This window comes from Cyprinodon tularosa, unplaced genomic scaffold, assembly GCF_016077235.1.
Source record: "Cyprinodon tularosa strain WSP-4 unplaced genomic scaffold, ASM1607723v1 ctg333, whole genome shotgun sequence".
Taxonomy (NCBI): domain Eukaryota; kingdom Metazoa; phylum Chordata; class Actinopteri; order Cyprinodontiformes; family Cyprinodontidae; genus Cyprinodon; species Cyprinodon tularosa.
In genome coordinates, this window is record NW_024039045.1 from 463,122 (window position 1) to 476,645 (window position 13,524).

General features: G+C 36.0%; 1 protein-coding gene across 1 annotated transcript in view; it reads right to left on the bottom strand.

The window, feature by feature from the left end:
- Positions 1 to 3,520: 3,520 nt before the first annotated feature.
- sema3bl (sema domain, immunoglobulin domain (Ig), short basic domain, secreted, (semaphorin) 3bl) overlaps positions 3,521 to 13,524 on the bottom strand; it is an 83,666-nt gene continuing 73,662 nt past the window's right edge. Inside the window, exons 11-16 of the mRNA XM_038294041.1 lie at positions 13,170 to 13,401; positions 12,493 to 12,584; positions 12,138 to 12,179; positions 11,813 to 12,038; positions 8,699 to 8,829; positions 3,521 to 7,028 (exon numbers count right to left, since the gene is read on the bottom strand). Of these exons, the coding sequence (XP_038149969.1) occupies positions 6,528 to 7,028; positions 8,699 to 8,829; positions 11,813 to 12,038; positions 12,138 to 12,179; positions 12,493 to 12,584; positions 13,170 to 13,401 (1,224 nt within the window). The 3' untranslated portion in view covers positions 3,521 to 6,527. The remainder of the gene's footprint in view (positions 7,029 to 8,698; positions 8,830 to 11,812; positions 12,039 to 12,137; positions 12,180 to 12,492; positions 12,585 to 13,169; positions 13,402 to 13,524) is intronic.

Sequence of the window (13,524 nt, forward strand, 5' to 3'; positions counted from 1 at the left end):
ACTGACGTCCTAGAAAATAGATTACAATAAAATCAGATAACAGTTCATTCCAACACGTTCAACATGATTCAACCAGAACCATCTGGTAGCAAAGGGGAGTGAAATAAGGCATTTCACAATATCTTTGGCTCACTGCTTGGGTGCTGTGGAGACCTGTATAAATAAGCTAATGGAGAACTAAAACAGAAGATTTACAGTAGGTTACAGGCTGTACTTTTCAGGATACGTTTCACTGCTATGAATGCCATCTAAGTTCAAGGAGCAAAATGTCTCGGCAGAATGGCAATGCAGGATTAGCAGGTTAGTAAAACGTTCCAAAAATGTAAGCTTTGTGTCTTTATCTCTCCCAAGGGGCAAGAAAACTTTAAGGTTTAGACTAACTGAGAAAAAAAAACATGTATTATTATATGTTATTATTATATGTTATGCATTTATTCAGATTTGATTGGCTGGATTCCCTGACTCTGTGGCTTCTTCTCATTCCTTATTTTTCCACAACTCTGTTGTTTATATCTCTGATCCCAAAATCTTTTATCTTCACCACATATAATAACATAATTTCCCTCATTTTCGCTCTTTTCTTCTGTTGCACGTTCAGTGGCCTCCTTCACCTGTGACCCTCCAGGTCTCCTGATGATTCATCTTTCCTCAAATCTCAGTCTTTTTTAGCTTTTTATCTGAAATGAAGAAATTAAAACTTTTAAATACACTTATCATTGTGATAATGTTGAATGACCCCAAATCAGTTCCTGATTTAGAATTTTTCGTTATTATAACATGACATACAGTTACCACATCACCGTTCGATTGGGTATAAAAAGTTGAGCCGGTTTGCCTCCATTTTTGCTTCTTCTATTGTCCAACCAATGTTGAGAGAATTATGACCACTGGATGTAATTTTTGGTGTTTCTACCTGATCACTTAAGTTGAGGTATAACTCACAGTGGATGTGGAATAACACTTCTTTTTTTTGGATCCCTGTTTGGATTTATTAATATTTTTTACTGGATTATCGGATGGCTCCTTTGGGTTGGACTTTTAGGCTTGGTTCCTACTACGGTAAGTACAACCTCCTCGTGAAAGTTGGACTTATCATATAATATTTACATGGTAACTGAGAACTGTGAGTTAACCAATCCTAACCTCCATCACTAAGAAAAAGGCAATATTTTTTTCCCCTTTGTTCAGGACTCAGAGACATCATTACATCTGGAATACAAGTTGTCTGCTCCAAAGCCTAAACTTGGAAAGTCTCTGCTTCAGTAGTCAGCTTAGTTTAGATTAGGATGTTTTATTGATTTATCTTGATTAATAGTTGTATTACATGCCGATGCTGCTTATAACCTGCTATTAATAAAGCATAATAAAATGTTGATTGATGTGTAGACATTGAGTTTATGAGTGACCAATTTTTATAATGAGATCTACATGGTGTAAAGCAAACAGGTGTAGGGTGACAGAATAAGAAGAATAGAACTCATTTAAAGCTTGATAAAACAGCATCCTAGTGACTGTTCAGTTGCAAAAACTTTGACCAACTTCCAAAAGAGGTTTTATGAGAAAAGAAGGCTCTTAATGAACTGGAGAGACAATCAGGAAGGGTTGTATCATGGCTGCTAACACACATGACTTGTTCAATGGAATAGGATGTGTTTTGGTGAAGCAGACAGCTAAATGGTCAACATATTCTTATCGCCCAACCAGGTGGATTTCATTGGTTCCTATCTGTGGTCATTCTCAATAGCTCTACACCAGGAGGGCAGTTTCCCTTCATTCTTAATTATTTGATGTTTGTGACACCTAGAAATGCCTTCTGGTTGGATACAAGACTTTTCTACCAAGTCGTAGAATAAACACCAGAATGATAGCACCTGTCTAATGCTTTTGGTTATATCGTAAATGCTTACAAATTACTTTTTTAGACATCTGTACAACTGTACACATCTGTAGTTTTTTTTCTCTTTTGTCAGACCAGTAACCTTTAAAGAAAGTGATGGAATGTGAGACAGCCTGTCTTGCAATGTGAACAATTGATTTTTTTAAAATAATGACTATTTCTCATTTGTGTTATTCCTTAATGTGTGACATCTTCTACTGTACCTTACTAGCATTGTTGACAGGAAAACATGAAAAATCACATATTTTGAAATGTGTAGCTCATTCACTGCAAAAATCAATCAGTTTTAATACACTGCATCCATTGGTAATTAATAATTTTCTTCTTTTTGTATGTTTTTTAGGGGCAAAGAACAACAGACACACTAGTGGAGCTAAAGCAGCTGGAGGCTGAACCCTAGTAGTATTTAAGGATCAATTATTTGACTCATATAAAAGAAAGGTGAGGTTCTGCTAAGAGATAATAATAGTATTATTATTTAAAAAATAAACAATATTAATACAAAATATTTAAAGTGCATATAAATAGGCAGCCTATGTCAAAGAGATACAAAAAAGTAAAAATTTAATAAAATATAACAGACTTAAATACACAAGATACAAAATCATATAAACCTTTGGAAATTTGTCTTTGTTTGATGACCTGCTATATTTACTTCATTACACGATCTAAAGAAAAAAATTTGGTTTAAGAGATTTGGTTTAAGTATGACAAAATTTCCCAGTGATTTGTGTGCTTATTCCGCATGCTTGAGATTTCACATCACTTAAAAAAAAAAAAAAAAAGTCAATTACCTTCTTGCATGTGGCAGACAGTTTCCCTACCCAATACTGACTACCGGTACTCTGTAAGGATGATTTTTGAACAAATGAGTCTAACTTCAGTCATGTCTAAGACAAATTCAAAGATTTTTAGCACAATCCTATCTCATAGTTTAAACTTCCATTCTGTTCGTTAGGGCATACCTTTCACAGTTGTTTATGTTTTGTGTTGAAAGCCATTGGCAGATTGTGAATTTGTATGAAGTCTTTTTCCAGGTTGGATTTGAAGTGAAGAAGTGTTTGCCGAACCAACCATTGTAAACTAGTTCACTAAAGATGTCACATCCCCATTTGCCTTCAATCACAAGCATGGCCAGACTTTTGTCATGGGTAAAGACTTGGTCACTGAAGTCTCCAATCACTTTCACACATGTCTTGAAAAGGCTTTTGAAGTTTACACATAACATCTGGCTAAATGTGACTCAAACCTTTGCACTGAAGTGTGTAAACGTGGTAATTACCAACATGCCTCAACACATAGTTTAGATTTAAGTTACCTGTGAAGTATTCTAGAGTTGATATTAGAACACTATGCAGCTGCTATTAGCAGTGAATGTTCTTCATTCTTTAACTTTTTTAGCCAAGTATATATCGCCCTGCACATATATGGAAATATCAGAGGAAGGACACATTAAATGTCTCAACTTACTGGCCAAAAAAGCCTCATGCAGGTGTTCAGCTTATTAATGTAGTATGTCTTATCTTAGTGCTAAAAGCAAAAGTTTAGAAGAGAATATCCCCCTTAATTAATGGCTTATTGGGGTGGTCTTTATTCTAGCCCTCATCAAGAAATAAATGAGCAAGGGGTTAGCTTTTTATTTAAAAACAATCAACTTTAATTGTGTTAAACATCATGCAAGTTGGTAGAATGCATGGTAAAAATACACTTAAATAAAACATAAATACATATTTAGATTCCCTCTGAGACCCATCAACCACCTCACAAAGGTCGTTACACAACAATGAAAAAAGTTGGGTTTTTTTTATTACTACAGGTACACTCACTTTAAATGCTGACTTTTGTAATAGTTTTCTCTGTAGAATTACATCAACTTAAAAGTAAAAAACTCCAAAGTAAACTGGCTTGTTTTAAACTTAAAAATAAATGTAATTTAATAACTGTGACTATGCATGAGGAGGTCAACTGCCAAACACACACACACATATAAACAGTGAAGCAATAAGACCACTTGCAGAGTCAAGAAAGTGTTCAAATTACACTACATTTACAATAAAATATTACCACACTTTATGCAGCAAGGTGGGAAACGAAATCAAAGTAAAGACCGAATACAAAAATAGTTTGTTTTACACCATCAACCAACTGCAATGAAAGGATTAATGTTCTACGAATGTAAATATGGGTTTATTAATGTCAGTAACTGTAAAAGTTCTGTGTCAAAGCCAAGCTAAGTTAATGCTGATTTCATACATACTTAAACAAAATTTAAGGAATACCTACTGAAGCTCATATCGATTTTTTTAAACAAAGTCTTAAAGCTAGCACATTATTTGACTTCTACTAACCAGATATTAATATAAATTGATATTCTGAAAATTATTCAGGTTAATAAAATCTAAGATTTTAGAAGTTTTAAATACAGCTGAATTAAATGCACATAGTACCTTTTTAACTTCGTCCTTTGTTCTTCATTGAACCTTTCACATAGTATATTATTATAATGAAAAATCATGCACATAATTAGTACAGCATTCTGCATATATTTACATAAACATGATATTTTTTGCTTTTATACTATGGAGTTTTGCAGGGATTTGTGCTTGGGCAAATAGTTTTATGAATAATTAAACAAAGTAAATTTTTACTTGTATTTCATGTTGCCTTAATTTGTGTATTATAATAATGAAACCATCAAATGTTTTTTTTTAAGGCTCATACCTAAAAGGTTGAATAGATCTAACTTTCTTTTTTACTCGTTTTCCTGTAAACAATATAAACATTTATTTTTTGCAAACTGTAGCTGATGAGAGCCAAAAATAAAAAGAAAATTTTCAGAATTTTACAAGACATTAACTAAAAATAATATTATTGGTTTAAAGTAAGTGTTTAACCTTCCCTTTCCAAGTCACTTTTTTCATCAAATTGAAGGCTTATTATTTCCATTCTCAAGCCATCTATCAAATTAATATATCTTCTATGTCTGCTATTCCACTTAAAACCTAAATGTACTTTACAGTTGTGGATCTATGTATTCGCTTTAAGTTATAACAAAAGTAAAATTTTTAAATGACAGATATACATTAAAGAAATTAGCTAATTTGATATTTAAAAATACAACTTTCAATTAGTTATTTACAAGATAGAAAGCATATAAAAATCTGACTATTACATTTGATGACAGTAACTTTTTCTTGTATTGTCTCAAAAGAAAAAGGATAGGTTATTTGTTTTTCTACCTATATACGAGTCTTTTCTAGAGTGAAAGTTTGTTAAGAAAAAAATCTTATGAAGACATTATCTGCATAAAATGCTTCAAAATACAAAAATTAATGATACTAGAGGCTTAAAAATACTACTAAGAGTTTGGCATTGAAATTATTGTGGTGAATATCATGAGATATTTTGTGATCCTTGGGTATAAAAACTTAAAGGTATTTAAATAGTAGTGGCTCTAATGTGAAATGCCATATAGCAACATGACACAATATTCAGTTGGGAAGCTTTGTGTCACACCCAACTAAACAATGGATCAGATTGGATGCAAAACATATAGCACTAGTATTCAAGTAGCTGAATGCAAATGAACAATGGCCTTCTTAATCAACCACTTCAAAAACGTAAAATAACGGACTGTCTTAAACCTCTGTCTATGGGTCTTACATATGATCTGTGTCCTTGTAAAGCATCAAAGACAGGTCCAAAGTTGAGGGTCAATTGCAACCTACAGGTTGCAATTGACCATCATGTCTGTGCCAGGCAGCAGGGTACTTCTGTGAAGGTCCTGAGTCGAATTTGTCACATCCGCTTTTGGCTGCACATCCACAGTGTTCACTAACTTCAGCTATAGTTTGTCTTTGTGTGTATGTTCTGAGATTTTACAGTTTTTACCCCCCAAAAAAATTGAAACAGAGAACTTTCCATCTTTCAGTCAGTATGTTGAGGTTTCTGATCTTAATCTGTGGTTCAAAGAAAGGTTCAGTCCACAGCAATAAAAGTCTTTAATCCATTGAACCATCAGCAGTCGTTTCGCAGAAGGCTTGCGTTAGTTTAGATTATACATTCAGTGTTGCAGTTGACTGAAAATTCAGTTCATGTGTGAGGAGGATGTGATCATTATATGGAAAAGCTGACTCCGTGATTAGATTATGTGAAATTAATGTGAAAGTGGTGCAGGAGTGTTTAAGAGATGTATCAAAATACATCAACAAAGGATAGAAGCACATGAAACAAGATGGTACCCAAATGAAACAAACATTTTGTACAATAATTTTTCTCAGGGAAAAGCAATGCTTGGTAAATCTCAATAAACAAACCAACCTGATCACTCGAACATAAGCATCTTGTTGATGTTTAAGTCGACTGACAGCCATGTCCAAGTCCTTCACGTAACCTTGCATGCCTCGATCAAATACTCAAATGAATAAGTTTAGATATTTTGCTTGGTTTTTCCCTTAAAATTTAAACATTCAATTTATTTTATTGGACAAAAAAAATCCTCCAAATTCTCATAATTTTACTGATTGTAGCAGTCTTCTCGTTGGCTTCCAAAGCCATCCTAAACCAGGCTTAGAAGCTGGATCTATTTTCCACCTTTATTGCAATCCATTAACATTTAGAATGTCTTTTGTTACTCTTCCTGTCCTCTCAGATCTCGTGGCGTCCGGTTGCGTTCTCCAGAACCCTTGCTGCGTGCCTTCCTGGCACTCTCCTGTGCTTGGCGGTATTTCTCCAGCATACTCTTGTGTTTCCTCCGGAGCTTGTCGTTGCACCACATTCTCTCACAGTACTCCTCAACATGAGGTAGATTTGATGGACCAATGAGCTGCATGATGTCCTTGAACCATGTGCGAGACTGGCTGATTTGACCCCTGCTGTAAGTGCTGCAAGGCATCCAGGGTCTGTGGCTTCCTGGAGACCGGTCTTTGAGCATGTCCGATATGCCTTGGCCGTCCCGCGCTATAAGCTCATCCACGCTGTCCCCCTGGAGGACCTGAAGGGTGATGCGGGCCAAGCTTTGTGTAAAGCCATGCTCCCGAGAGCGGCAGATGTACACACCTTCATCCTGACGAAAGAGGCGGCGAAACAGCAGACCCTGATCTGTTGACATAACACGATCATCCAGTTTCACCTAAAGGAGACAGAGAGATAATATTTGTACCTAGATGAAACATTTATACATTGAAGTTGATTGAACTTTAGATGCACAAAGAGAAAACCCTTTGTAAAACCATGTTGTTTGATGCCAGTGTGTTTTTACTAGGTTTTTTAAATGCTTTACTAGAGGGGAAAAGGACTGCTTGGACACAATATTTGATAGGATGTAATCATTCAATGCCAAACATTTATGCTCTATACCAGGAATGCCCAAAGTTGATCCTTGAATGCAGTTGTGCTGTAGGCTCCAGTTAAGCTGATTTTCATTGATAGTTGATTAACAGGCTTTCGCTGAACTGCAATCATCAAAATCAGCTGTGCTAAAGCAGGGAAACCTCTAAAACCTGAAGGACAGCGGGGATCAAGGACCGATTTTGGGCAAGCCTGCTCTATACAAACAAATATATGAAGGTTTTTGGAAGGTCTCCCATTGCCCCTAAAATCCACCACTGATGTGCTTTTTACTTATTTATTTGCTGAGATACAAACAATTCTGCATGCAAAATTTAAAACACTAAAATACCAAGGTTTCTCAAATGCGCATTGCTTTTAAGTTATAGCCAAGTTGCCTTCACAATAGAAGAAACCCATATCAAACCAGCTGCTTCTAAATGCACACTTTTAAGCCAAGTGGAACATTTCTCATTAAAATATGCTGTGATCCCTACAAAAAGTTCAAGTTGAAGGCCTGCCAATCTTGCACAATGTTTACTTTGTTCAAGAACTAACAGAAGCGAGAAAAAAAAAGCAGGCATCATTTGACAAGTGTCACTTGAAGCTAACATATGAAAAGGTTTGCGTTACAATGCAGGTACAAAGTCACACTCTTGAGCAGAGAAAAGAGAAAATCTGTTTTATGGTATGACAACAGAATGGGTGTCTAGAGTCTACTGAAATTATTTTATCAGCACAACCTGTGGTAATTCCTGAGGTTTGTCCCTTGTTGTTTTATCCTAGTGTCTCTTTATTTCTTGCATATAAAGTCTTACTCTCTCTGCTTCCTGTACATATTCCATGCTTCCTACCTCCCACATTTTCATATTTTATCCTTTAATTTCTCCAGCAACACCCAGACGCCAACCCAAACATGTAACCTTGTCAGCTAGTGGCAGCCAAATGTTTATTTACAAGGAATCTGAGAGGTGTGGTAATGCCTTAAAACTTGACTCAGACATTTCCTTGTGTTCAGCAAAACAGAACCTCAGATGAACAATCTCTGTGGGTGTGCATGCACACAGCAACGTTGCTTTCTAAATACAGGCTTAGAGGTCTTTACTGCTTTGTGTTTAAGTCATGGTGGCCAGTAGACATTTAAGTGACATTTGATCTGTTGGCACCATGTGGCAGTGGAGGAGTGGAGCTTTTAAGGGAATTCACTGTTTATTCAATAGACGAGGCAACTGAGCATTTTGCTTTGAAATATAACTGCTTAATTTGTAGCATATGTCTAATGACTGTCAAATGTGTCAGCCGTACGCTGCCAAAAAGACTAATTTCACTTTTATAGGCAGTCTGTCAAAGGTATCCCGCCTCCCTTCAACACTTTTTTTCTTCACCATCATCACACATGCAGTTCATTATAACACAGCTGATATGGTATTTTTATATGATTATTATTATGATTATTTGTAGACATCATCTCACCTCTTCCTTGCGGTCGTTGCGTTGGACAAGCCAGGTGATGGAAGCTTGCGGCGAGCGAGGGATACATTCTAGAAAGGTGCTGTTTTTTTCTGTTCCATATACGACTTTATCTTCAGTCACATCCAGGTCTCCTTAATGAAGGAAAATGGAGAAGACAGAGAAGTGAGAGACAATCACAAAGAAAGATAGAAATACAAAATTTTAGCTTAATTATGAAGAACTAAACTACAAATAATACATTTTTCTTTACAGTTGATTTTGCTCACATCATAGCCATCTTGCTTTATGATGGAGTATTTAAAAACATAATATTTTAGTCTTGAAATAATAAAATAGAAGAACATTGATCACTGTGACATCTTTCCAGCTTTAAGCTGCTCCTGTTCTGAATAATGAATGTGTATTAGGATCAAAAGTGAGGAATTTCCAGTGTTCACTTGTGTCCTGAATGCCTCTTTATGTTCTGACTGTTTTAATGTTTAATGTTTCTGTTCAATGAGATAATACTCTGAATATTATTACTATAGTTATTTGAGTTAATCAGAAAGTAGGTCAGGTACATTTTGGTCTTTTAAGCTGCAGTGCTTACTCTATGAGGCAACGTTTTTTCAGCAGGCTACCAAAAAAATCCATTAGACCCTAGCTTATGTGGTAAACACAGTTTAATTCCTTTAACTTTGGTTAATTCCTAATAAGGAGGTGTCAGAATGTTATTTTCCTATGACATTGTCTCTTCCTCAGTCAATGTAAAGTAGGGAATATGCAACAGCATGAAGAATGATCCGGCTAAATACGTGTTGGAGAGAGTACATATTGTTTTAGGAAAATGACAAATCAAATTAGAAAGCAAACTACAGTGTCTGCAGTCTGGAATGCTAGAGAAAGATCACTGCTGACAGACGCCCATACACCCAGCCTGAGGGAAGTTATTTTCTGGTAAACAATTCTTAACAACTTCTAAGCATATTTGAAAAGCAGCATCTCCCAAAAAACTGGTTTACTGTACCTCCGACTCTGCTATGAAAGCTCCAAATGTACCAACCATCTGTCTACCCCCTGACACATACATACACAACACGTAAAGCAAAATAGAAAAAAAAAAACCTCAACCTTAAAAGCTGCACTGACTGATCATCCACCATCTTCACTCAGAGCTTCAAACATTTTCTGTATCCTGTACCAACTTGACCACCCAGGAGTGTGGCATGTTTCTCGACCTTAGCTGGACCACAATTAACTCAGGCATCCACCACCACAAGTTGGCCCAGCTGCGAGTGCCAGCCTTCACCTGTCAATGAGCATTCAGCTTCCTGACCGACCAGCAGCATAAAAATCCCCCCTCAGGAGTGTCTTCGTCCCACACCCCCTCCTCTGTACAAAAATAGCACCTCAGCCTGCCACTCTGTGAAACTACGGAAGTGTGCAGATGACAGCTTGTACCAGATAGCTTAACCGCCATACACAAAAGAAAAGAGACATTATTATTTATCAGCTAAATCCTACGGTGCTTGTACTTTGTAGCTTGTAATCAGTTTTTAATCCAACACTACCAACCTTTGCCTTTTTCTTTTTTTTATGGGGGGTAGAGACATCAGTGCAATAAAGGGTTTGCGTGAAAGCCAAAATCAGTGGATCATAAGCATGCTTGAACAGGAATTTGTCCTGCTGTAGAGTTTAGTTTATTTTCCAGAGTACAAGGAAAATGTGCAACATCCTCTCTGCAACCTTTCCTACCATAACTGCATTAAAGAGATTTTATGGAAAGAGGCTTATAAGTTAAATATTCCTGTGCCTAATGAGTGGTCTTTACTCAAACTGCAGTTTACACAAGTTGGAAAACACATTCCTAAACACATCAAGTTCATCCTAAGAAATATAAAACAGACTGTGGTATTCATTTTCAAAAACAACTAAACAATTTATACTGGTGGAAGAGGAAAAGCTGAAAGATACAAGTATGTTTAGAACCACAGACGTTGTTGATAGCACAGTTAAACTGCAAAAATTGAGTCTCTAGAAAAATGTTAAAACACTAACCCTCTGAGAAAAGGTGATAAAGACACTTGAAGTAATCTGTCCATGTAGTGTAATTATTTTAAGTAACCAAACTTCTGAAATTAAGGTTATACTGTTAAATTGAACAAATTAAATAAGAAATTAACTCTTAAAAATGATAAATTTTTAAATAAAATAACCTGGACATGACAAGTTTCTTCCAGGTATACCATAACCTCAAATTTACTCACAAATTGGTCAGATTTTAAATTATTTTCATTAAGTAAATAACTTTTCTCTCTGATAAGAAATTACAGGCATTATCAAGGAGTATTGATTAGTAAATAGATTATATTTACATTAAATTTACGGCCTGAGAAATACACATGCAGCAGTGTTTACCTTTACAAATAATCAGTATTGATTTGCATTTTTTCTGACCCAGCGTTTTGTATCTTTCCATTGTTATTTAACAGTTAAACTTTGGGATGAAATTCAAGCCTGTGAGGCAGAAGTGCCAAATTCTTTGCTTTCTCTGGCAGATTCAAGTCAGACATCTCATGGGCCATTATATTATTTAAGTACTGCTTAAAGCCAAGAGAAAAATATGACCAATGATAAAAAAACAAACACTTGTAAACCTTAATCTTAAAATAAATTAAAATATTTTAGGCTGGTTTGGGGGGAATTAAATGTGTTTATTGTCCCACAATGGGGAAATTCTGTATTAGACCCATCCCCTTGGGGAGCAGTGGCTGCCATTTTGTGACGCCCGGGGAGCAGTGTGGGGTTAAGGGTTTTGCTCAGGAGCTCAGAGTGGAGGCTGTTGGGATTGAACCGCGTACTTGCAATCTTCTCAGAGCACAAGCGCACTGCTCCAATCACCAGGCCAACACTCCCCCCTAATTATTCTCATATCTCAGCTTAATAGTAGACTTTAAAACTGATATTTTTCCGCAAAAAACTATCAATCTGTCTCTCTATCACTTAAAAAATATATATAACCGGCAGTTATACTATAAGATTTTAAGGATAGAAATATATACTTCAGTATGTAATTGAAATACGAACCACAGAGAAAGAAAGCATAGCGAAAATGCATAAGAAAGATATAGTTACCGCTAACATTCTGATCCACGCACTGTAGCACAGCGTTTCCGTGTTTGACATCCTGCCTGCGGAAGCGACGTTTGCTGTTTGGGACAAATCGTGCACAGGACGATCCATCCCATGCACAGTAAGGATCTCTGGCAAGGCAGCACTCAGCACAAGCTTTCCCATAGGTCTCACAGCGATGCAGCTTCACCTGTACCATTCCTGCTGGCGAGCCCACATATAAGGCTTGCTGCGTGAATTAGAGGAGTGACGATATGAGAACAGTTTTTCCAGGCGGACAGAGGTAGCATTTTTATATATTACAAGTATGGAAGTAGTATTAACTTACCCTTTTAACAGATATATCCATTGATGTAATTGGGGTTGGTACCTGAAATAACATTTATTTATAAATAAATGTACAGGGAAAAATTTATGATTTTAAATAATTTAATATATTTTAAGGGCAACGGGCATCATTGTCTTTTCGTACCCATATTTCATACACACTTAATGTAATTTTTTTTTTTACAACAGTCTTATAGGCGATTGCATAAAATGGTTGTCAAAGTTAAATAAAAAAAGGTATGAAAAATGTTATCTCAAACACATTTTAATAGCATTTTTAATAGCAGATTTGATAAAAAAAAAAAAAAAAATTGTTATATTAATTATCATTGTATTATTGTAAAGTTAAATCTTACTTTAAAGACTTGTAGCTCCTCTAATGTGACCTCCTCTGCCTCCAGACTGTTTCCACTATGGAGTGAAATGACCTTCAAGACTGTGCCAACATCTTCAAGGAAGACAGACAAATACATTAAAACCGTGTTCATATAACTGATAAAAAAAGGTTAAAATACAAAATTTTTTCCCATATATGACCCGTTCTGAGACAGTTAACAGAGAAAAATCCTATTTTAGTTCATTTTTATATCTGATTCTGAATCATTTTTCTCATGTGACCTCAGTCTAAACCTTTATGTACTTGAATACGGTTCAACAGTTGTCACCAGAGGAACCAAAATAAGCATGGTAGACACCCTTGTTGAAGCCAGTCATATATTTTGTAACTTTTACACATCAACTTGATTAAATATAAGGACACATTTTGACAAATTATGGAGGTTTACTATCCATATTTGCTTCTGTAAACACGGCACTGTGCATTTGAGGACACATCTCTTTCATTGCATGCCGATGTACTGAGGACTATCAGCTGTTTACACTCTGGAAATAGCCTGATATTCAGATAAGTATCTGGAATGATAACAACTTAAATAAAAATAAAAAAGTCAGTTTATCACCTAAAAGTCTCTGACCCTTTGTGTTACCTGTAAAAAATTCTAAATCAGAATGACTTTATATGACATGCGCCTACCTGTACCAATGAACATGACATCATACTGCCCATCCTCTGCCTCAACTCTGTCAACCACGATTTGTTTCAGCTTGTAGGGAATGTTGGCCTTCACAAGCACAGGCTGGCGACGAGCTGGGAGCACGGATCGCCACATCAGTGGGTGGCTGCGGGCAAACTGCAGCACTGAGTCTGGGAAGTCCTTTGTGCTCCCGAACTCTTTGCCAGGTTGGTTGGTTATTTTACTGGGACACTGGCAAAATGAGAAGAAAAACAAACACATAATGAACTTAAGGAGAGAAAATTGGTTGTGTTAATCAGTTATAACTGACCGACTAAAAGCCTGCTGCCAGTGAGAAAAAGGGACATGTTAAAC